Consider the following 26,116-nt stretch of genomic DNA (forward strand, 5'->3'; position numbering starts at 1 on the left):
AGTTGAGTCTATGCAAACTGTTAAGGACTTCTTACAAGTGCAGCCACCAAGATTCAGTAGACACTGGCCTACAAAAAATTGGTCCTTTTCTATGTCAGACAGAGCTCAAAGGGGCAAATCCAGACACCCTAAGGGTTCCAGATATCAGGCGCAAGACTCATACAGGTTAAAGTAATGGGGCACATCCACCTCCAAATCTGGAGGAGATAAAGCGCAGACCTACAGAAAGCAATCCCAATGACTTCCCTCTGCCTACACCAAGCACTTATCTTTTAGCAGCACCCATAGGGGCAAAATTAGCACTTTTTGCTCAAAATTGGCAGTTAATAACCCAGGACAAGTGGGTACTAAACATTGTATCACAGGGATACAGATTCCATTTCCACACACTGCCAGTGATAAATGGTTGGCCAGATCTGTCAAAAAATCAATGGGCAGAGGCACAGAAACAGGTTACCTCCCTCATGGATATGGGGGCCATTCAGACAGTACCAGAGCAGGAAAAAGGACAAGGTTTTTACTCAACTGTTCTTGGTACCCAGAAAGGACAAGGCCTGGCGGCCAATACTGGATTTAACACTTTTGAACACATACCTGGACATTCCAAAATTCAAAATTCTGACTTTGCAGCAGCTTTTGCCCATGTTGGGCAAGAATGCTTGGCTGGTGACTTTAGACCTAAAAGAGGCATACCTGCATGTCCCAATAAGACAGTTGTGCAGAAGATACCTCCGATTCAAGGCTGGTTTAATGCATTACCAATTCTCTGCACTGCCCTTTGGCTTATCTACTGCGCCCAGGGTCTTTAGAAAGTGCCTGGCACCAGTAATTGCATTTTGCAGACAAAGAAGTATACAAGTGTATCCTTACTTGGACTGTCTCATTCAAGCAGAGAACAAGGACACTCTTCTTCGACACCTGGCATTTGTGAAAAGGCTTCTAACATGTGTAGGGTACACAATAAACGAAAATAAATCACATCTGGTACCCTCTCAAAAGATAACATTCCTGGGTGCAAGCTTGAATACAACTGCCCAGATGGCTTTCCTCACGCCAAACAAACAAAGGCAACTGACTACTTACTTCAAACTGATGGCAACAAAAACCCAGTCTTCTGCAAGACAAATTCTGCAGGCTCTGGGCTTCATGGCATCCTGCATCCTACTAATTCCATATGCAAGACTGCATATGAGGAAACTTCAATGGTACCTAAAATGTTTATGGAGTCAACATTGCCACAGTCTGGAAACAGTGATTTCTCTCATTCCCTGCCTGCAACAGGAGTTTCTATGGTGGGCAAAGGACTGTCACCAAAACATGGGACGGCCTTTCACTCTACCCTCTGCCAGCCAAACCTTAACAGACGCATCAGATTATGCCTGGGGGGGGCCCACTTGGCAGGAAGATGCATTCAGGGCCTATGGGCACCAAAACAAATGCATCTACATATCAACCAGAAAGAGATGCTAGCTGTTCAGAATGCCCTAACAGCCTTCAAGGACTTACTTCATCCAGGACAACTACTGATAAAGACGGACAACACCACAGTCATGTGGTATATAAACAAGCGAAGGGGCACACACTCATACCCCCTCTGAAGACTAGCCATGGCACTGTAGGACACAGCTTTGACCTACCAAATACATCTTCAAGCTCAATTCCTGCCAGGAAAACAAAACACTCTGGCAGACGACTTAAGCAGAAACCTTATGGATCCTCACGAGTGGAAACTAAATCCACAAGTCTTCAACATGATAACAGAGAAATGGGGGAGTCCAGACATAGATCTATTTGCCTCTCCTCAAAATTATCAACTGAAAAGATTCTGCACTAGGACTTATCACAGACAAGCATGGAAAGTGGACGCCCTATCCTTCAGTTGGAAAAATCTGTCAGTTTACGCCTTTCCTCCTCTGCCTCTTCTACCCAAGGTACTCCTAAAAGTCAGACAAGAGAAGCCAAAGATTATATTAATTGCCCCGGACTGGCCCCACAAATACTGGTACCCAATTCTAAGGAACTTGTCTCAAATTCCAGCTTGGACCTTGCCTCAAAGACCACAACTAATGTCCCAGCAAAACAATCAGATCCTGCACAATCAACTACAGACTGTGAACCTGGCAGCATGGCTAATCATGTAGTCATACAAATGACACCTCTCAGTAAAGCTGTGATGGATGTCATTTTGGAAGCCAGAAGGCCTAGTACTAGAAAATCTTATGCTGACAAATGGAAGAGATTCTATGCTTGGAATCAAGCATAAGGAACTGATACAGCAGAACCACATATTCCTCAGATATTACAATAGCTAACTGAGATGCTTGACAAAGGCATATCTTTCTCATCAATCAAAGTCCATGCCTCTGCCATTTCGGCTCATTGCAATACAGAGCCACCAATCTTTTCTCATCCTTTACTAAAGCTGTATCTTAGAGGAGCCAAAAATTTAAGGCCTCCTAGAAGATCACCATTACCTGCATGGGACCTCAATTATGTGTTGGAAAAGCTCACCCTACCTCCATTTGAACCAGCTGCTATCGCTGATATAAAGTTCTTATCATGGAAGACAGCTCTACTACTAGCAATTACTTCAGCAAGAAGACTTTCAGAGCTACAGGCCCTCATGGCTGTAGAGCCTTTTATCATATTTTACCCAGACTGAGGACAAATCCTACTTTTATGCCCAAGGTGGTTTCCAGTGTGGCTCTTAACCAAACAATTCATCTGCCAACCTTTTATCCAAATCCACAGAACAAAGGGGTGAGAATTCTGCATTCCTTGGACGTACACAGACAGCTAAGATTCTACTTGAGCAGGACTAAAACTCTAAGGAAAACTGAGCAATTAGTAGTGTCATATGCTGCAGGATCAGAAGGAAAAGCTATTTCAAAGCAGACAGTTTCTGCTATTTACACCATGGTAAACCTGTGCCCAAGGGCATTAGGTCTCATTCCACCAGAGCTGTAGCTACTTCAGCAGCCTTTCTCAGAGGAGTACCAACCAAAGACATTCTAGAGGCAGCTACTTGGAGTTCTGTTCACACCTTTACAAAGCATTACCATTTGCCTCTCTACTCTTAAGTCCAGGCCAGGCTTTGCCACTGCAGTGCTACAAGGCGTTATAGTCGCACCTAATGCTGTGTAGCTCCAGCCTCCCAACCATAGCTTTGGAATTCTACCCACATGTAATGACTGCAACAGTGAAACACGAAGAACATAGTACAGATATCCTTCAAGAATGCAACTGCAGTCCTTACATATGGGTTGTCCTGCCTCAGGCAGCCCTCGGTCGGCCGGATTCCAAAGTCTGGGTCCGGCGTCGGCTGTTGTCGCCTCCTCCCCGACGTCAGAGCAGCTGGGGTATAAAAGCATCAGCCGACGCCATCTTCCTTAGTCTTTCTTGCCGCGCGGTGCCCGAAGCAGAAGCAGTTAGCAAGTGCCGGTCGGTCAGCTCCTGTGTTTTACGTATCCGAAGTCATCAAAAAGCTAAGTACCCCATTGGGGATCTTTTTCTTGCCTCAGCCGATGTCAGAAAAAACTGAAAAAGTTAATAACTGTTTGTCTTGTGGTAAACAAATACCTCATAAGGACTTCCATTCTTACTGCCTTCCCTGCCTTGGCCCAGACCACAACGTCTCGGCCTGTGCTGCCTGTGCTTGCTTCAATAAGCGCACACTCAGGTGCCGGACAGAGTTTTCTGAAGACTTTTTTGGTGATAAATTCTCTTATACCATGCCGTCGGAACAACTGACACCTCATATTTCCAAAAAACGGAAGGACCGGGACCGACATTCTCGGCCCACGACTTCCACCGACTCCACGCCAAAAACTATCGCGAGTGCATCGGTCTCTTCTGAGGCGGTTCTTCCACCGCTCCGGACCGATGACACCACTTTACCGATCACTCCGGCCCCGGATCATGCGCCGGTACCAGTTGTTGATTTTCCTCCAGAAACTGAAGCCCAAGATTTGCCTGAGACCATACCGACAAGGTTACTCCAGCACGTGGGGCTGCTAGGCCCCCTATGTCTGTGTCTATCAAGGCCTACAAACGTGCTAAGGCTGCTAGCCAGGCTAAGTCTCGCCCTCCTAAAGCTTTGCCTCAGCCCACTACTGATAAACAAATCATGGCTTTAGCTGCAGATTTTATTTCTTTAATCAGAGGCTCCCAGGCCCATCCTGACAGAGGTTCTCAGCCACCTTCTGACAAAAGGCCCAGGGTTGAGCATACAGACACCCTTTCTTCAGATGAAGCCTCTGGTGACTCTGATCACTCAGATACCCAGGAAGAGTCCTTCCAGGCCTACGAGGATTCTGATGCGGAGGAATCTATTCCCTCTGCCTCTCATCCTGAGGATATTTCTTTTGGGGAAATTCTCCACTCCATGAGAGAGCATTTTCAGTGGCAAGGCCAGGAATTCTCAGACTCCAGGAAACGGCTTCGTACCTTCCTTAAGCTTCCCCAGCACAGGCCTTTAGCTATCCCTCCAGTGTTAGATGTACTGGATGATGTGTACTCAGATTCGAGTGCTTCTCCTGATTCTCTCCCCCCTGCTCCTGTCAAGCCAGACAGATACTACAGGGTTCCTGAAACTCACAAACATTTCTTTAAGGCCCATTCTGTTGATCTAGAAACAATTTCCCAGGGGCCCAAAGGTGGCTACATCCATGCCAAAATCCTTTGCCCTCAGACAGAGAAGCTAGGGCCCTGGAGAGGTGGGGTAAAAAAGTTTATACCTCCACCACACTTGCCATGAGGGCCCTTAATTGCCTTTTTCATATGTTCCAGTATCAGGATTTTTTGATGGATGATTTACAGAAAAAGTTAGCCTCTCCTGAGCCTTTAGATAGAAAGGCCTTGCAGGATTTGGTCCATAACACTCAGCAGGTTAGCAATCATTTTCTTCAGTGTGGTTATGATGCATTGGAAGCTTCATGTAGGGCAGCTATGACAGGGGCTGTCATACGTAGACATGCATGGTTGAAAGAACAGGCATTGCCAGATCATGTTAAAGCAAAGCTTCTAGATTCACCTATGGAAAAACATAAGCTCTTTGGTGCTAATGCTCAGTATGTATTGAAAACAATCGAGGAAAAGGCTAAATCAGTGCAAACAGTCAAGGATTTCCTCCAGGTTCAGCCACCTAGGTTCAGCAGGAATTGGCCTTCTAAGAACTGGTCCTTTCCGGACACTGACAAGTTTCAAAGGGGAAAAAACAGGCGTGCCCGAGGAAGAGGGCAATACAGAGGCTCCTACAGGGGATGCCAATGGCAACCGACTAATCAGAGAGGTAGCACAGGGACTACCCCTGCTCCACAGGGACAATCACAATGACTTGACTTTGACGCCGCCGACCAAGGCTCAAAGAGAAGCACCTTTAGGCGGAAAATTATCCTTATTTTCAAAAAATTGGCACATTTTAACAAAGGACAAATGGATTCTGGACATAATAGACCAAGGTTACAGGTTCCACTTCCATACTTTACCAACAAGACAAGGCATGCCAAACCTGCCCCAAAATCAAAGGGCAGAGGCATTCGAACAAGTTTCAAAGCTGAGACAAATCAAAGCAATAGAAAAGGTTCCTCCTCAGGAACAAGGCCAGGGATTTTACTCAAGACTGTTCCTTGTTCCAAGAAAAGAAAAGCAATGGAGACCTATACTGGACTTGTCCGCTCTAAACACTTTTCTCATTGTACCAAAATTCAAAATGCTGACGCTACAGCAACTCCTTCCCATGCTGGGCAAGGGGTCTTGGCTGGTTACTCTGGACCTCAAGGAGGCATACCTGCATGTCCCAATCAGACACAGTTGCAGAAGATACCTCAGATTTCTTGCAGGGTCAGAGCATTATCAATTCTCAGCATTGCCTTTTGGCTTATCTACTGTGCCCAAAGTGTTCACGAAATGCCTGGCATCAGTAATTGCACACTGCAGACTCCAGGGGATACAAATATACCCTTACCTGGATGACTGCCTTATACAAGCGGACAGCAAGCAAGCCTTGACAAAAAACTTGAATTATGTCATTCACTTACTACAGGCTTTGGGATACACAGTCAACTTACAAAAATCAAGACTACTGCCATCCCAACAAATAATTTTTCTAGGAGCCAAACTAGACACAGATTCACAAATGGCTTACCTCACAGAAGAGAAGCAAGAGCAATTACCACTTTACTTTAAAAGCCTAGCAAAGCTCACCCAGATGACTGCAAGGAAATTCCTGCAGGCCCTGGGTTTCATGGCATCTTGCATTCTACTGATTCCACTGGCAAGATTATACATGAGAAAACTACAATGGTACCTAAAACGTTTATGGTCTCAACACAGCCACAACTTAGAAGCAATTATCCCACTCATCCCATGTCTACAAAGGGAATTTTTGTGGTGGGCCCAAGCAAGCCAGTTAAACAAAGGTATGCCTTTCAACAAACCTCAAACAAGCCAAACCATTACAACAGATGCCTCAGACCATGGATGGGGGGGCGCACATGGAGGGCAGATGTATTCAAGGGCAATGGACTCCCCAGGAAGTACATCTACACATCAATCAAAAAGAGATGTTAACAGTAATGCATGCAATCGAGGCCTTTGGAAAATATCTTCATCAAGGTCATCTACTAATAAAGACAGACAACACCACTGTTATGTGGTACATAAGCAGGGAGGTACTCATTCATACCCCCTTTGCAGACTAACAATGACTCTTTGGGGAAAAGTCACTGCAATTGAACATACAGCTGCAATCCCAGTTTGTTCCGGGCAGGGACAATGTTCTGGCGGACAGTCTAAGCAGAAACATCCTGGATCCGCACGAATGGATGTTGCATCCAGACATTTTTGCACAAATAACTCATGCATGGGGGAGGCCGGACATAGATCTCTTTGCCTCCCACCTCAATCATCATCTGAAAAAGTTCTGCTCGAGGACACACCATCCACAAGCCTGGAGAATAGATGCTCTCTCATTCAGCTGGAACTCCCTAACAATCTATGCATTCCCACCTCTACCATTAATGACCAAGGTGCCAAACAAGAATGCCAAAGACCACGAACTCTGCTCCTTCCACTACATTACAAACCATTTGATTCACAGATAACACAGTTGTTTAATAAACGCTTTTATTCTCCACATATAACACAGGCGTTTTCGTCCTAACCAAAGGACTTCATCAGACAAATTACAAAAATTCACTCCAACTTCAATAGTTTATACTTTTTTTTGTAATTTGTCTGATGAAGTCCTTTGGTTAGGACGAAAACGCATGTGTTATATGTGGTGAATAAAAGTGTTTACTAAACAACTGTGTTATCTGTGAATCAACTGGTTTGTAATGTAGTGGAAGGAGCAGAGTTCGTGGTCTTTGGCATTCTTGTTTGGCTTTTTGGTTTGGAGTATTGCCTACTTTTTTTGAGTTTAATTAATGACCAAGGTGTTACTGAAGATCAAAGCAGAGCAACCGAAAGGCATACAGCACTGGTATCCATTACTAAGGAGCATAACTTGCACCAAGCCGTGGCCCCTGCCTCAATGGCCTCCACTCTTGACTCAGCACAATTACAGGACGGTTCATCCCAACCTGCAAACTCTGCAGCTGACAGCTTGGAGGGTCCCATGATTTCTCCCCATATCTCTCTCACCAAGGAAGTTCAACAGATATTATTGGAAGCACGCCGACCTTCCACCAGAAAGACTTATTCAGCCAAATGGAAGAGATTCAACACCTGGAATACCAACAAGGGACTGGATGCATCAGTTTTGAGCATCCCACAGATATTGGAATACTTGGCAGACATGCTGCATAATGGACTTTCCTATTCTTCCATAAAAATACACGCTTCAGCAATTTCAGCAAATTACAACACTGATCCACCTGTGTTTTCACATCCTTTGCTAAGACAATTCCTAAGAGGGATAAAGAATATCAAACCTCCCAGAAAACCACCAGTGCCTGCATGGGATCTCAATTTCGTGTTGGAAAAATTAACTCTTCCTCCTTTTGAACCAGCAGCATCTTCAGAATTGCAATTTCTTTCCTGGAAAACAGTTTTCCTGTTGGCAATTACCTCAGCAAGAAGAGTCTCGTAGATACAGGCCCTCATGGCAGTACCTCCTTTCCTCATCTTTCATCAGGACAGAGTTTCTCTTAGGACCAATCCTTCCTTCATGCCCAAGGTGATATCCAGGGTGTCTCTAAACCAAGCAATTCACCTGCCTACTTTCTTTCCTAACCCTCAAAACAAAGGGGAAAAGCTGTTGCATACTTTAGATGTTCACAGACAACTACGCTACTACTTGGACAGAACCAAGTCTACCAGGAAGTCTGACCAACTGTTTGTAGCCTATGCTGCTGGGGCACAAGGAAAGGCAGTCACCAAGCAAACTATCTCAAAATGGATTGGGCACTGCATCAGGTTCTGTTATTCTTTCCATGGAAAAAGTGTGCCAGTCAATATTAGACCACACTCCACCAGAGTTATGGCCACATCCACAGCCTTTCTAAGAGGAGTGGCTACAAAAGATATTCTAGAGGCTGCTACATGGAGCTCCGTGCATACATTTACCAAACACTACAACCTGCCATTATACTCCAGATCCCGAGCAGGCTTTGCTTCGGCAGTCCTGCAGGGCCTTCTAGCTACACCATCTCTTGCTTAGTCCTACCACCCCCAGCTTGGCTGTGGTATTCAACCCATATGTCAGGACTGCAGTTGCATTCTTGAAGGACATAGTACAGTTTTGTACCTACTATAAATGTAGATGTCCGATAGATATGCAACTGCAGTCAGGTTTTCCCTCCCTCCTACCCCTCTGATTTTTCCCTTGGGTCCATTTCCCCCCCTTTTTTCCTATAAGCTGGGGATATCTGTTATGGTGTGTCTGTTTATTACTGTTGTGCATTTCTGGATTTTTTGTTTATCCATTCACAAAATTTAGCCTTCCTTGGAGGGCACCTGGCATCTGGTGCAAGAAACACTGAAGAAGATGGTGCCGGCTGATGCCTTTATACCCCAGCCGCTCTGATGTCGGGGAGGAGGTGACATCAGCCGACGCCGGACCCAGACTTTGGAATCCGGCCGACCGAGGGCTGCCTGAGGCAGGACAACCCATATGTTATGACTGCAGTTGCATATCTATCGGACATCTACATTTATGGTAGGTACAAAACTGTACTTTCCATGTGTCAAGAACAACAGATAAGTGAAAGCCAATCTGTTGAAGAAGCTGCTATCCCAGAAGTCATACTATGATAAGACCAGTAGACCGCTTAATCTGTTACGAGAGGGAGAAGTGGTAAGGATGCAAACATCCTAAGGTTATGATCGGATTTGTGTTGTGAAGAATATTGGTCCAGAGCCAAGATCATACATTGTGGAATCAGAAGGAGCAAATTTTAGGCGAAATTGGAAGCATTTGAGACTGGTATCTGGGCCTATACCACAGAAAGTAGCTTGTGAGATAGACTGTGAGTTGTCCCGTGTTCCAGTTCTAGAGGAAATTCCAGAGGACATTCCTATTCCTATGACAAATCCAGAAGTTCCTGATATGAGTTGTGCACCGCAGACTGTCCCTGTTGCTAGATCTAGTCCGAAATGTGCTGCGAGATATGGTCAAATCTCTAAACCCTGTAGCAGATTTGAAGCAACTTGGACATGAACATTGTGTTTTGTGTCTAATGTACATAGTAATGCAGCCTAGCTGTAAAATTGTTTTGCATAAAGGGCAATCTTTTTTAAGAGGGAGGATGTAGATCAGTGAGTGTGTATATACCTTTAAGACGCTGTCCAAGGGCTTGCACTAGAGTGTAAATACTGAGCATGTGTGAGCCTGATTGCCATTTTGCAGTTAGCTTTTGAGATGTGATCATGTATGTATGTAAGCTCTGTTAACTAGCTCATTTGTATTTAGAGATGCTGCTATCCATCCTGATGTGTTTGTGTATATTAAAGCATCTAAACAAAACCCCAAGCCTTCTCATTGTTTGTAATAAAGACGAACAGGTGACATAGCTCAAATTAAGGATATCAATCTACGTACCCACCTCTATAAAACAGGGAAATTATTATCTTATTTCTGCATATAACGTAATGAATACATTTATTCAATTCTGGGCTCCAGCACCCCAAGATCACTTTGTATTAATTTGCTGCTTTCCATCCTTTCTTACCTTGTACACTGTAAACCCCTGGATGAAGTAGGAGTAGAAGAAAGTACTTTTTTACTTTTAATATACATCTTTAACGTGTGCAACAGTCACTGACAAGATTCCCCCAATCTCAAATCTGACTACATACTGTGCAAAACTGTTTCACAATTTAACATGCAGTTTACATCTTAAAAATGTTTCATACAAATATTAATAATAACAAAAAGTGTTCTTCAAATATTAATGACATTAAACATGATTTATATTTCAGAGTTCACCCACTGGTTTAACACAGTCAGCAAAATTCCAGCCTTTCTTTCCTACTAGCAAAAAAAAATTTCTCGTGCCACTAATTTCACGTTGTTGCTTGTCTTCTTCCTTTCTGTCTCCCAACACCAGCCTCTAGTTTAAGTTCAATGTACTCCTGATTCTTTAGTCAGCTCCTGAGCCTATTTTCTGTCACTCAAGTATTTTCTTTTGGAGTAATGGAAAAAGTTTAATTGGCAAAGTCTGTCTTTGAGCTTTGTTATTTTCAGAAGAATGAGGATCAGAGTCCCCTTCAGCTTACTGGTCCACTTTTTGTGGACGGAACCTTATTTCCTCTTTAGCTTGTTCTGCATCCAAAAATGTCTTTGATGCTCTAACAAAAACTTTCTGAAGACAGATGGGTAGAGCAGCTTTAATCCCATGCCCACCTCTCAGTATAGTCTGATGTACAGTGAAGAATCATTTTACAAAAACACACTGCTGCCGTCGGTTGCAGTACTTTTCCCTTCTGTCACAGTTTTATCAAGATCAACTCTTTCTGTTTGTGTAATTGAATATTTGCGTATATAAATTTTGCCTGCTTTCTTATGGCCAAATTTGGAGTGTGCATTTGATGTTCCCTCTCAGTTTGAAGTCCTTCTGTGGAACACCATTCCAGTATCTTAAGTGTATTTTCATAAAAATAATACAGTCTGCTGTTTACAGTTTCTCTGTTACAGCGGAAATTCTCTGGTTTGCTTTGGTGCTCTATCTTTAGACTATTTTGTAACAGCTCTGCTGAAGAAACCTTATGCTCAACGAGCCTTTTCTTCATTTTGACCATTTATTTTGTAGTTTTATCACTTCTGAGTAGCTAGTTAGAGCTTCTTCTGTTTTATTCTAGCCTTTTTCTTATTTCACTTTAAAGTAAGTGAAACACTGAAGGAGTATATAAATACCTCTGTATGCATTTGATTGTTTTCTCTAAATTACTGAAAGCCATCTCCTGTGCCAGCCTGAAACTTGAATTTTTTGCTGACCAGCTGCAAAATACTTCTGAGACATTTCCTTCACCTTTTCTGGCTGATTTTATCTTACTTTCTCCAAAGTTCGTCTTGCCTGCCATCCAGGCAGTATAAATTACTAGCCAGTAACTGAATTTTAAGTCAAGTTAGAGCTTGCAATGTTCTCTTTTTTTTTTTTCCTAGAGAACTTTAGTTTTCACACCTGGCAAGCTCTAATTAACCTGTTGATTAGTGTGAAGCCATCCTGGACTCACCTATGTCCTAACCTCTCAAACCACCAGCTACATGCACATTGTAGCTGGAGGTCATGAATTATTATTTTTAGAAATGTAGTGTAATGCTTGATATAGTTACAGAGAAGTGGTCCTGTATTACTAGGGATGACAGTCTGTCTTATTTAGCCATTTGGGTACTATGGTTCTGCCATTCACCCCCCCCCCCCCATCAAAAACATACATTGCATTTTTTTAAGCTGACACCCTCCTTGTCTTTCTGAATACTGTCTTCGAAGTGCTCTTATGAAAAACAATGCTCTCTTCTTTTTTGCTGTCTTATCTTAAAGCAAAATATATACCTTTCACATGCTTGACTGTCATGCACATCCTTAAGATTCTGTTTATAAATTCAGCTGAAAAAATGTGTAGTTTTTAAATGTTCTTCAGAGTAAGATTTATTTTTTTTATTTATTTAACATTTATTTATCGGGAAAGTCCGACTGGGAAAGAGCCCATTTTCAGCAGAGGCCTGGAGAGACGCTCCAGAAGCATGTCTTTGGAATGTGGGAGAAAATCCACGTAAACGCAGGGAGGACATGCAGACTGTGCACAGAAGGCACCCCAGATGAAAATTGAACTGGAGGACCTCTTGCTGTGAGGTGACAATGCTAACCGCTGCACCACTGTGCCGCCCTATTAATGCCATAAGTATAAAATATTAAGTGTGATTTCACACCTAAAATGGGCACGTGTTTCTGTGTTTGTGACCTTTTCATTCGTTATGTATGTTGAGGTATAAAACGGACACTTTTTCAAAACTGAAATTCAAAATGCAGCTGCTGCTTTGTCTTTGAGGGTAGGATCCCCATCCAGTGGTGTTTTATAGATAATTGTGTTTAGTTAATTTACATCCTGTGTTCCAGCTCAAAAGAATTTTTTTCCTTAGTTACAGCCATTTGTTCACGCAGTATTTAAGATAGCATAGTCTGTAGGGAATTTTTAAAATCTGCCAACTCATTACACTCCCAAAACATATGTTCCCAGTTATCGCTTTCTTCCCCATCCCATCTCCAACATTTGTTGTCTACCGGAGGAAAAAGTCTTGAAGTCTGCTTGGGGTATAAAATTCCTATACAAACACTGCCAACCAAAGATCCTTAACTTTCTGAACTTTGTTGCATGCTTGGGAATCATACATATGTCCTCCCATTGTTCCCTTGTAGTTTGGTTTTCCAGTTTCTCTTTCCAATCTTTTCCAACCTCCTCTGATTAATTATTATAATTATTGTGAAATATTTTATATGCCCGATTAATTATCCCTTTTTTAACAGCGCTTCTGTTCTAGATTAACTAAAAACTCTAACAAAGTAGGTCTTTCATTTAAGATAACTCCTGTCCCTTTCTCTTTGCCTATACTTTCAGTTCCTGGTAGGGAAGGGAGTCACTAGCCTGCAGTCCAAATGTCTTCTTGGCCTCATCCCACTCTGTTACCTTTCCCTCTCTCCCTTTGCCAGTTTAGTCCAGTAATTCCAGCCCCCCTTGCCTATTATTTGACCCCTACTTGCAGTCATCCCTTTTGGCAAAATCTCCTTTCTCCATTCCTGTGTTGGCTTAGTTCATAGAATACTTTCTGCTACTTCATGAATATAATATTCCGTATGCTTGTTATTATTCTCGTTAAGGATCTGCATCCAAAATCCCACTCTCTCCTTATTTGTTGCACCCCCAACACTTCTTTCAACTTTGAATTATAACCTTCTGCATATGTTATGTATATGAACCTTAACTGTGTGGCTCTAAAATATCCCCTCAGATCAGGTATTCCTAAACCACCCTGTTCTGTTGGAGGAATCAGTTTATCCCATTAAACTCTTGCAACCCCCCCCCCCCCCCCAGTTACATTCCTCCAACTCTTTATTAATTATTATCCACAACTTCTCCTCTGGTTGATAAAAATATGCCTGACCCACATATACAACTACAGTAAGTGGACTGAAAACGTTTTCACTGCTTGTGTATTACTATCCAGATACAAGTCTATGAACAGTTTTTATACTGTCCACTTAATCAGGTGTATTTGTGTATGTCATCATAGAGTGTGTGCAGTAGTGTGTGTTTGTGCATATCATAACTGTGCACAAGACACTGGACTCTCTATTCATAACTGTAATGCAAGTAGTGGTCTAGTGACGTTACATTTGTTATAGAAAGTGCTGACATAACAGTGTTTAAGAGAGTCTGGAGTGTTGTGTATAGTTCAACTTTTTACTGTGCTTTAGTGTATTTAACTGTAAATATTTATTGGTGTGTGTATGGTGTGCGCATTTCATGACTGGCTGCTGGATAGACTTACACAGAAGCATTGTGGATTATAATTTGAGGGGCCCAAGTAGAGGCTTTTATCTCGAGGGCCCCAAATTCCTAGCTGCAGTTTTGAGAGCATCCATTTCATGGTAGTGTATCTACACTGATTTTTGCAGGTCCTTTCATGGACTTGACTTCTGTTTGCCATGGATGCACATTCAGTTTGGTGGAAGTTATCCAGCACTGGAAAGACATGTTGAAGATAATGCTCATGAGAAACAGTTCTGTAATGGTATTAGACTGCAGCTTATTTCACAAAGAGTTCAAAATATTTTCACAGAATAAAACATCTTGTAGTTCACATCTGCTTTTCATCATCTAGCCTCAGATTGATTAGTAGAGGTATTCATTGGAAGGGTTAAGGAGGCTATTAAGGACATGAACTCCAATAACCAGTCTGCCATACAGGGTAGCTGTTTTCACATTTTTTGCAGATTACAGCATAGCTCACACCACCACTAGTACAATATCAGTAATGTTGTTCCTATATCTTAATTTAAGGTTATGCCTGTGCCTGTTTGAAGCCTTACGATGATGGAGAAGTATAGTCTGTCCATGCATGTAAATGAGAAACAAACCAAATGCTTTATTCCTGGACTAATAGGTGCTACTGTGTTGCTGTAGATCTGACTGGTTTCAGTTAGCTCACATTACCTCAAGAACAGGACCCTGATTGGTCTATTTGAAGTGGGAAGTGGAATGTGAAGGGGCACATGGACAGTGTTTGAAGTGTCTTACTAGGAGGAAAACTGGGTCACAACCCAGTAAAAATTGCTGACCATTGTCCACAAAAGATTGAAGACCAGTACAATACATCTGGAGGAATGGTGTGACTGTAGTGCCCCAGCATTGATGGATGGCCAGTAACTTACTCCAGGAAGAATGGCTGGATGGTTAATCTCATTGATTATGGAGACATTAGTGACTAATTCCTTGTGTTATGGAAGCAGATTCACCTGATGAAGTTATGAAAATTAATGCATGAAGGCCAGTTATGTTGCAGAGATTGCTAGAGAGCTTCTTCAAGACTAAGAATGTTAAGAGGGAAATGTCAAAAAAAAATCTGAGAGGAATAGAGTACTGTTGCTATAGAGTAGACTCCCCATCCACATTAAGTAAAGTTCATCCCTGTACATATTTAAAAGCAAATTGGCTTTATGGATGCGAAAAAGAAAATTTACCTCAGGATTGCCCCTGTACTACTAATGGACAGAGGCATCTCCTAAATGGTTTATTCCATGCATGGTTCCTGTCAAATTATGGTATGATAGAAAAACAAACTGCAAAAAGATCCAAAATCACACAAGGAATGCTGAGAACAAATCACTTTATGACGCAAAGCTTTCGGGTATGAACCCTTTCTCAATACTAAACACTGTTTAGTATTGAGAAAGGGTTCATACCCGAAAGCTTTGCGTCATAAAGTGATTTGTTCTCAGCATTCCTTGTGAAATTATGGTATGATCCCAGTAATTGTAATGTGGAATTTTCAGGCAAAGGATGGGGTAAGGCCAATCAAGAACAAAAAGAACAGTTGTCTTGGCTTAAAATGGCCCACAGAGGAAGCAAGCCTAGTTCTTACTCATGAACCTATATACAGAATGCATGCTTACAAGCCCCACATTTCTAAAATCTTTTTTTTTTGTCTTTCCTAATTTGAAGTTCATAATATCCTTGTATGTTATTTAAAGTGCTGTCATTTGATATGCTGTCTATTTCATGTATCCTTACATAAGTGATTGTGGTAACCACAGCACTTTGGTGGTAGCGTGTTTGTGTAAATGCATGTCTTCCCTTAAATGTCTTGCTGTCATCATCCTCACCAGCTGCATCAGGCACCTGGGTCATAATCAGCACTTTATCCCCCTACACTACCAGAATAGTTTAATGTATTATTTTTAGTTCTCGTTTGTGAACCTGATTGTGCACTGTCCGTGATCACCATTTTGACTTTAAGTAAAACCTCATGTTAATTTATTCTGAAATTTGTCACAGAGTCTCAAACATTGTGCAACCCACTGTTGTGACTTGTAGACGAGTGAGCAGTGGCTGTCACAGTCTCTCAAACATTGTGCGACCCACTGTTGTGACTTGTAGATGAGTGAGCGGTGGCTGTCACAGTGTCTCAAACATTGTGCAACCCACTGTTGTGACTTGTAGACGAGTGAGCGGTGGCTGTCACAGTGTCTCAAATATTGTGCGATCAACTGTTGTGACTTGTAGACAAGTGAGCGGTGGCTGTCGCAGTGTCTCAAACATTGTGCGACCCACTTTTGTGACTTGTAGATGAGTGAGCGGTGGCTGTCATAGTGTCTCAAACATTGTGCGACCCACTGTTATGACTTGTAGACGAATGAGCGGTGGCGGTCACAGTGTCTCAAACATTGTGCCGACCCATTGTTGTGACTTGTAGACGAGTGAGCGGTGGCTGTCACAGTGTCTCAAACACTGTGCGACTCACTGTTAGATGAATGAGCAGTGGCATAAATAATCTGAAACCTGTGGCTAAGGCAGTTGGTCATGGGGTAGGGGTTTGTACAGCTGAGGTGGCAGGGCAGAACAAGGACTTATGACACAGTCTCTGGACTTATTCAGAGTAAATACTGTACAGGATAGTGTTATTTTACGTCACTGGAAAGAGAAGGCTGAAGGATCAGGAAGGGGAAATGATGTCATGTTGTGGAGACATGGCATGTACTGCTGAGTAAACAAGCCTTGGCTAAAAGGAAAAAAATACATCACAACTGTGTCATACAGTTTGGGGACAGAATGAATTGCAGTTAAATGGTGAAGTATCATTACTGCCGCTTAGAAAATCAGTATGTGGTCAGATGCAGATTTTTTTTTTTTTTTTCATATTCAGCCCGTAGTTTTTCTAGCTATAGATATTCAGTACTACACTGCAGTTACTGGCCAACAAAAAGTTAGGCTGGGCCAGCTGTCAGTTTCTAGGAATCCTTTCTCTCTCTGTGGGTAGGGTAAGGTGGTCATAATTGTTGATCTAATTCCCCTGTACTGTTCCTGTTATTCTAATGTAGCCTTTTTTTTTTTTAACTGAGCAGATGTTGTTCCACATGTCTCTGATAGACAGAGGCCGACAGTAAATATTCCCAAACTAACGTAAGCCCCCCCCACTAAACTTTTAGCATACCCCTCCAAATAGCAAGACTGGTGTTACACGGGGACACAATTTTCTTGGGTTGTGAGCCAAGGCTTATAAAGGGCCTGGTGGTTATTAGCCTAGTATATACCTATGAAACTGTGTTTTCCTGTTTAAGTATAACTGCATTTTTGTTCTTTAATCCAAGACAATTTCCTTACTTTTCTTAATCTCTTAATAACGTCTTTGTAGATGTACCACCTTTACTATTGCTTTGATTTCCACTGTTTAGCAGTTCCTGTAGGCACTACCTTTACTTTTGCTGTGGCTTCACTGTCTAGCAATTTGCTAACAGCAGCTTTCTGCCTAATTTCTTTTTATTTCAAAAACTGTTCCTATTTTAACATGTTCTTGCCTGTATTCCTTATACTAATTGTTGTGGCATTCTCATTGAAAACTTCTGACTGATAGAAAGCAGATATGCACATTCTATGTTACATGACTTTATCTGAAGTTTGTATTTCTTTGTACCTTTAAACCTGTATTTTGTTCATAGGTAAGTACAAGGCTAGCTGCCCTTGTAGGCCATTTTAAGCCTAGCCAGTTTCCCTATTTATACTTGAAATAACATGTCCCATTTGGTTATAGATTGGCCTTATACATCCCTTTGTCGATAACTGTACGTTAAAGTAACTGAGATCGTAGCATAGACTGAGGGGACCAATGTGTGGGATAAACCATTTAGGAGTTGCGTCTGTCCATTAGTAGTAGAGAGGACAGTCTTGGGGTAAACCTTTGTTTCCTGTCCATAGATGTAAGTTGTGCTTGCATATGGACAGGGATGAGCTTTGTTTTATGTGGGTGGGGAGTCTGTTCTACAGCTCTGTGATGTATACCTTGTTGCAGCCTAAAAGTTGGATTTTTTTCACCGTAACTAGTATTGCATTTTAACTATCCTTTTTAAAGACTGTGCCTAGACAAACCCAGCTCATTCATAGCTCCTTACTGTAAACGGTGATACCTACTCTCTGCCATTGTACTGAGTTTACTTTTAATCTTATGTTGTTTCAGTCCTTCAAAATAATTTAAAATGGGTAAAGTAGGCTTTTTCAGCACATATGTATGTGTGGCATGAGTTGTCTTCTCAGGGCCTGATTAACAACAGAGCTCACAGAGTTGTAGCTCCAGGCCTCCATGTCCAAAACATGACCTGCTGTTATCAACAGCTCCACTCAAGTTTAACCTGAAATTCTGAGTCTCTGTTGTCCCAGATAAACAGACTCCGTAACTTTCAGCTCCAGGCTGATGAAGCCTTTAATCCAGCATTGTGTCTTGTTACTGTTGAGTCAGGTAGCTGCGCTAAGTAGGTTGCGTCATCTAAAGATTATGCATTTTGTATTACTTAGGTATTGCATTTTTGAAATTTTAAAACGTGATGCTTGAACTGAGTTTGTCATTCACCTAATTTCTCAAACCATGTCCAGTTAGGAGTGAAGCATGCCTCTACCCTGAGAACAGGGTCAGCTGTACATAAGCTACACTGTGCAAATACAAAGATTGAAGTCTTTCTAGATGACTTTGTGTTGTTAACAGTGGGATGCTAGACTGATTGTGTGCCTTTTAAGAAAAATATACATTTAGTATAAAGACTTTTTTTTTTTTTTACTTTGAAGTAACTCAATAGCAATTTATAGATTGAGAGCTGTTTGTTATTGGTGTACCAAGTTCTGCTGAAACTACTTGGAGGTCCCATGCTTAATTTTAATTTATTTATTCTCTGCTTTCAGCAACAAGAGCAGGATCCCACGAACCTGTACATTTCTAATCTCCCAATCTCAATGGATGAACAAGAGCTAGAAAACATGCTGAAACCTTATGGGCAAGTTATCTCCACACGAATATTACGGGATTCCAATGGCACCAGTCGAGGTGTTGGCTTTGCAAGGTATATTGTCTGATGTATTTTAGCATGTTTTTGAGTGTGTTTAATAAGCAGATTTGAAATGTCTGTGCTTCATAAGGTGGCGTATGGAGAATTATTGACTGTAAATGTGTAAATATTGAGTTTTCATTTTGTAAATATTAGAAGGATGTGGTATGATTGTTAATTGCAAAAATAAATCTTAGCTTGTGATATATGTCTGAGTGTCATCCATTTTGGCACATAGGTTCATAGGTAGGTACTAGGCTATCTACTCGAAGGCATTTATAAGCCTAGCCAGCATGTGTTGGCTTTCGCCGCCCCCTTAGATTAGTTCCTTGTGTCTCTGTCCAGCAGAGCCACTGAAGTGATCCCCGGGGTAAACTTTTTGTTTCCCATCCACTCGTCAAGGTTTCTTTTGAAGAGTGTTAGCAAGGAGCTGTACCTAATGTAGATTGGGATCTTGTTCCAAAGCATGGGAAGTCTCTGGGACAGGAATCTATCCCTCCAGCATATCCCACTTATTGTTGTGGTGATGTTTAGATCCCTAGAGTGTGTCGGCTCGAGGGGATAAATTTTTCTTTAGGTGGAGCATGTTCATCAGTTCTGGGTTGGACATGGCCTTGTATGTCAGGCAGAGATCACCTCTGAGCAGGCAGTATGCAACCGAGTACAGCTGGAGTTTCTTTAGTCGAGCTACTTAGGGCATCTGTTTGAGACCAGTGATCCTCTTGGTGAGGTACTGCTGTGGTCTTTCCAGCTGTTGCAGGTGTCTTGTAAGGTACATCCCAAATGGGGCGTTGTACTGTATGATGGGTCTGATGAGTGATGAGTAGAGGGGCACAGTGGCCTCTTTTGATCTGGATGCGAACCCTTTTGTGATTCGGTGGGCCACATAGAAAGATTTTCTAACCACTTTGGCAATGTGATTATCAAAGGTGAGATTACTATCTACTTGGGTCCCCAGATCCCTTATTACGTCTTCCATATTTAGGGGACTGCCACCTATGTGGTAGTTTGTGGGTACTTTGTTTTTTCCAAAGGGGATGACTATGCACTTTTTGGCATTTAGCTTGAGGCCATGATTTTGACACCAGGTATCCGTCTTAGTGAGACCCTTTTGGAGGATGTCTGTGTCACCCAGAGAGTCAATTATAGCCCCTAGTTTGCAGTCGTCTGCAAACCTGGTCAGCCATAGTCCTCCTGTGCTTGCCTGTACCTCTGAGAAGTATATGCCGAACAGTAGGGGTCCTAGGACTGAGCCGTGGGGAATGCCACTTGTAACCGGTTTAGAGTCGGACTTAGCTCCTGCAACTCTCACCATGTGGGTTCTGTCCATGAGCCAGTTGGAAACCCATCTTGTAACGTAGGGGTTTATGTTCAGGCTGGTGAGCTTGTCTATAATACCAGAATGGGGAATGGTGTCGAAGGCCTTTGCGAGGTCTAGGTAGGCTGTGTGTACCACCTTTCCCTCATCTGCAGCCTTGGTAACTGTCTCAAAGAAGTCCACCGGGTTTAGGAGGCATGATCTGCCCTTAACAAAGCCGAACAGGGTAGGGTCCTGTGTTTGGAGGTTCCCAATGTCTCTGTTAATGAGTTTCATGATGATGCGTTCCATAGGGTTGCAGACCAAGCTAGTCAGGCTTATAGGGCGATAGTTCCCGGGGTCTGTTGTGGCTCCACCTTTGTGGAGCGGAATAACCGTTGCTGTGCGCCACTCTGTGGGTACGTAGCCTCTGGAGAGGCTAAGTTTGAACAGTGTGTTTAGGTGAGGGGTTAGTTCGTCTTTGAGCTCGTGTAGGATGCAGCCTGCGACACCGTCCATTCCCATTGATGCTGTGTTTTTGGCTTTGGAGAGGGCTGTTTTAACATGAGTGTCTGTGATTTCAGGGACTCTACATTCTTCTTGTATGGTTATGGGCCCTTTTGGGGGTGAGAGGGGGGTGAAGCTTGCACTGAACCTGTCTGCCAAGATGTTATCGATATCAGTCAGTTCAGTGTATTTTGTGCCATTCTCCACTAACTCCAAGCAGATCTGAGCATTGCCACTTAGATTCGTGACATAGCTAAAGTTGCCTTGTGGTTATCTTTTGAGTCCTTGGCAAGTTTTTTTCAAAGCTTGCATTGGATGATTTTATGAGGGATCGTAGTCTCTTGCTGATACTGATCAGGGATGTCTTCCCTTCTTGGGATTTTACTCTTTTCTGTACTAGTTTCTTCCTTCTATTGTATAGCTTGTTTATGGCAGGAGTCCACCAGACTGGTTTCCTTTTCTTGGAGGAGTGATTCTTGGTTTTGCTTGGGATGGCACGATCCATGCATTCTTGTAGGTGCCCGTAGAATGCATTAGTAAATGATTTTGCAGATTGGGCAACATTATCCTTGAGCATGGGGGGCTTTGAAACTTTCCAGCTCGGTCTTAATTAACGTGAAGTTTGCTTTTGAAATGTTTTCACGGTGGTTTCCTTGTCCGGGGGTGGGGGTGGGATGTAGATATCCAAAGTGATTTGTTTATGGTCAGATCTAACCAGCGAGGGGTTGACCTCCGGTGTGGAACACCAGTCGCCCATGTTGGTGATGACCAGGTCCAGTATGTTGTCACCTCTGGTGAGAGTGTTGACCAGTTGAAGCAGGACGTTTGAGTTTATAAATTCTAGGAAATGTTGGGCAAGGGAGTTAGTACTTGAGTAGATGTTCATCGTGCATACAGCTGCAGTCATAACAGATGGGTTCTCCTGCCATCAGGCGGGTCCTCGGTCGGCCGAATTCCAAAGTCTAGGTCCGGCGTCGGTTGTCGTCGCTTCTTCCCTGACGTCAGTGCGACAGGGGTATAAAGGAACCAGCCGATGCCATTTTCTTCAGTCTTTCTTGCCGCGCGGTGCCCGAAGCAGAAGCAGTTCGCAAGTGCCAGTCGGCCAGCTCCTGAAATTACGAAATTTGGAAACAAAGTCTTCTTAAAGCTAAGTACCCGTTAGAGACTTTTCTTGCCTCAGACCGATGTCAGACAAAGTTAATAATTGTATTTCTTGTGGGAAGCAAATACCGCATAAGGATTTCCATTCCCTCTGTATACCTTGTTTAGGCCCAGACCACGACGTCTCGGTCTGTCGCTTTTGTGCTACATTCAACAAACGCACTATTAAACGTCGGGCGGAGTTTGCCCAGCATTATTTTGGGAAAGCATTTAACTATACTATGTCGTCGGATACTCCGACTCCGGTTTTGTCTAAAAAACGCAAAGACAAGGACCGACACACGAGGTCCGTGTCCTCTACCGACACCACGCCAAAGCCGACTACATGTGGTCCGGTTCTCAGTGAGGCGCCTACGCAGCCCCTGATTACTGACGACTCTTCTTTGACGGTGTCTCCTGTGCCCGAGGTCGCAGGCTCCTCGGCCCATACCCCGACTACGGATACCGAAGCCACTCTTGGCATTGAAACTCAGAATGTGGACAGGTCCACCTCCACTCAAGGTGTCTTCAGACCTTCCTCTTCTTTCTCCATCAAGGCTTTCACAAAATCTAAAGCAACCATGCATCCTAAGAGACCAGCTACACAGGGCCCATCTACAGGCCCCATGCCTAAGAAACAGATGCTTAAAATGGCTGAGGATTTAATTACTCTAATCAGAGGTTCTCAGCCCCCTCCGGACAAAAGGCCCAGGGTGGAGGAAGATTCCCCCTCCTCTGATCAGGGCTCCATTATTTCGGAGCACTCTGATGATGAGGAACATTCTTACTCCCCTTTTGAAGACTCTGATGCGGAGGAGTCCATCCCTTCTGTATCCCCTCCTGAGGATTACTCATTTGGGGAAACTTTGCATACCTTAAGGGAACACTTCCACTGGGAAGGCCAGGATTATTCAGATTCCAAGAAAAGGCTCAGGGAATTTCTTTTGTTACCTCAGCATAGGCCTCTGGCTATACCTCCTGTCTTGGACATCCTAGATGATGTTTACTCGGAGGCCTGCCTTAACCCGGACTCTTTACCTCCATCTCCAGTTAAGCCTGACAGGTACTACAGGGTTCCTGACTCGCACCAATTTCTTTACAAAAGTCATGCTGCTGACCCAGAAACCATCTCACAGGGCCGCAAGGGAGTTAAGGCCTCCATTGCCAAAAATCCATTGCCTTCCGAGAGAGATTCCAGATCCTTAGAAAGGTGGGGGAAAAAGGTATATACCTCTGCTACCTTATCCATGAGGGCCTTAAACTGTCAGTTTCATATGCTAAAATACCAACAGTTTTTGTTAGCACAATTGAAGAGTAAAATGTCACAACCTGAACAACCAGACTTGAAGGAGTTGCAGGATTTGATGCATAGTGCAGAACAAGTGGGTAAGCATACCTTACAATGTGGTTTTGATGCTCTAGAGGCCTCATGTAGAGCTGCTGTTACAGGATCAGTCATACGTAGGCATGCCTGGCTCAAGGAACAAGCCTTGCCTGATCATGTCAAAGCTAAATTACTAGACGCCCCTCTTCAAAAGGATGTACTATTTGGTGCTAATGCTGAGGAGGTATTAAGGAAAATGGAGGAAAAGGCTAAATCAATGCAAACTGTGAAAGAATTTCTGCAGGTTCAACCCCCACGTTTCAGTAGAAATTGGCCTTCCAAAAACTGGTCCTTTCCAGCCACAGACAGACCCCAAAGAGGCAGATACAGGCGCCTGAGCGGCAGAGGACAATCCCAAGGATCGTATAGAGGCAGACGATGGCAAGCTCCTACACAAAGAGGTGGTGAGGACAACTCGCAATCTTTCAGAAAGCAAACCCAATGACTTTCCCCTATGCATGCCAACCAGGTTTCAATTGGCAGCCCCCTTAGGAGGAAAGCTGGCATTATTTTCAAAAAATTGGCATGTTGTCACAAAGGACAAATGGATCCTGGACATTATAAACAGAGGCTACAAATTCCATTTTCACACCCTTCCAAAAATGAGAGGCATGCCAAACCTGCCACACAATCAAAGGGCAGATGCACAAAAGCAAATTACAGATCTCATAAACATGAAAGCTATTCAAGAGGTACCTACGCACAAACAAGGTCAAGGTTTTTATTCCAGGCTATTCCTGGTGCCAAGGAAGGAAAAAGATTGGAGACCTATTTTGGATCTATCCATCCTAAACACATTTCTACTCGTACCAAAATTCAAGATGCTCACTCTACAGCAACTTCTTCCCATGCTGGGCAAGGAGTCTTGGCTGGTAACATTGGACCTCAAGGAGGCATACCTGCATGTCCCAATCAGACAAAATTGCAGAAGGTACCTCAGATTTCTTGCAGGTTCAACCCATTATCAATTCTCTGCATTGCCCTTTGGCTTATCTACTGCGCCCAGAGTATTCACAAAATGCCTGGCATCAGTAATTGCCTACTGCAGACTTCAAGGGATACAAATATACCCTATTTGGATGACTGCCTGATCCAAGCAGACAGCAAGCACATTCTTCTGAAACATCTGGCTTATGTAATAATGTTATTGAAATCTCTGGGATACACAGTCAACAAAAAGAAATCAAGGCTAATACCCTCTCGGAAGATAATTTTCCTGGGTGGCAATTTGGACACAAACACCCAGATGGCCTACCTCACACCAGAGAAGCAGGGGCAACTAATACAATACTTCAGAACACTAGCAAATTGCACCAGGCTGACTGCAAGGAAAATCCTGCAGGCTCTGGGATTCATGGCATCTTGCATCTTACTAATCCCATGTGCAAAGTTGCAAATGAGGAAACTACAATGGTACCTAAAAAACATATGGTCTCAACACAGCCACAGTTTGGAAACAATAATACCACTAATTCCATGTCTGCAAAAGGAATTTCTGTGGTGGGCTCAAGCATGTCAAACAAACACAGGTCTTCCATTCAGCAAGCCTCAAGCAAATCAAGTCATCACAACAGATGCCTCGGACTACGCCTGGGGGGCGCAGATGACAGATCGGTGCATTCAGGGCAAATGGTCCCAAAAAGAAAAGCACCTTCACATCAATCAAAAAGAAATGCTAGCAGTAATAAATGCTATTATAGCTTTCAAGGACCTTCTGCAACCAGGTCAATTATTGATAAGAACGGACAACACCACAGTTATGTGGTACATAAACAAGCAGGGAGGAACACATTCTTACCCCCTATGCAGACTGGCCATGTCACTTTGGAACATGGCCAGGGACTTACGTATGGAACTACAAGCACAGTACTTGCCAGGCAAGGAAAACATGCTGGCAGACAACCTAAACAGGAATATGACAGATCCACACAAATGGAAATTGCATCCAAAAGTTTTCACAAAAATAATCCAAGAATGGGGAAGGCCAGACATAGATCTGTTTGCCTCCCACAAGAATCATCAATTGACAAAATTCTGCTCAAGGATCTTCCATCCAAAGGCCTGGAGAGTGGACACTCCTTCTTTCAGTTGGACATCAATGACAGTTTATGCCTTCCCTCCTCTCCCTCTGCTGCCCAAATTTCTATTAAAGACCAAAGCAGACAGACCAAAGATGATTCTCATTGCTCCGGTCTGGCCAAGACAACACTGGTACCCACTCCTGGGGAGCCTGACGCAATCCCCACCATGGACCCTGCCTCTAATGCCTCTCCTTCTGACTCAGCACAGTTTCAAAACTCTTCACAGCCAGCTAAAAACACTCAATCTAGCCGCATGGAAGATTCCTTAGCATCTCAACAGGCCCCACTCTCCAAGGAGGTGCAGGATGTCATTTTGGTGGCCAGAAGGCCATCAACTAGAAAAGCTTACTCCGCAAAATTGAAACGTTTTTGTGTCTGGAATGAGAAAAAGGTCCAGGATCCTGGAAAACTGAATTTACCTTAAATACTACAATATTTGGCTGAACTGCTAAGCAGTGGACTTTCTTTCTCCTCCATCAAAATACATGCCTCAGCCATTTCTGCAGAATACAACACTGATCCACCTTTATTCTCTCACCCTCTCTTAAGACAGTTCCTCAGAGGGGCTAAGAATTTAAGGCCTCCAAGGAAACAACCAATACCTGCTTGGGATCTTAATTTTATTCTGGAAAAATTGACCTTGCCTCCCTTTGAGCCAGCTGCCTCATCAGATTTG

At 43.2% G+C, this 26,116-nt stretch overlaps 1 protein-coding gene across 14 annotated transcripts in view; it reads left to right on the top strand.

The window, feature by feature from the left end:
- RBMS1 (RNA binding motif single stranded interacting protein 1) overlaps window positions 1–26,116 on the top strand; it is a 1,922,565-nt gene that overhangs the window by 1,381,422 nt on the left and 515,027 nt on the right. For all 14 annotated transcript variants that reach the window (XM_044074729.1, XM_044074739.1, XM_044074730.1 and 11 more), the window contains one exon: window positions 18,889–19,046. In XM_044074729.1, coding sequence (XP_043930664.1) covers window positions 18,889–19,046 — 158 coding nt within the window. The remainder of the gene's footprint in view (window positions 1–18,888; window positions 19,047–26,116) is intronic.

Source organism: Protopterus annectens, chromosome 6.part0, assembly GCF_019279795.1.
Source record: "Protopterus annectens isolate FY-2018-M chromosome 6.part0, PAN1.0, whole genome shotgun sequence".
NCBI classification, from domain to species: Eukaryota; Metazoa; Chordata; order Ceratodontiformes; family Protopteridae; genus Protopterus; species Protopterus annectens.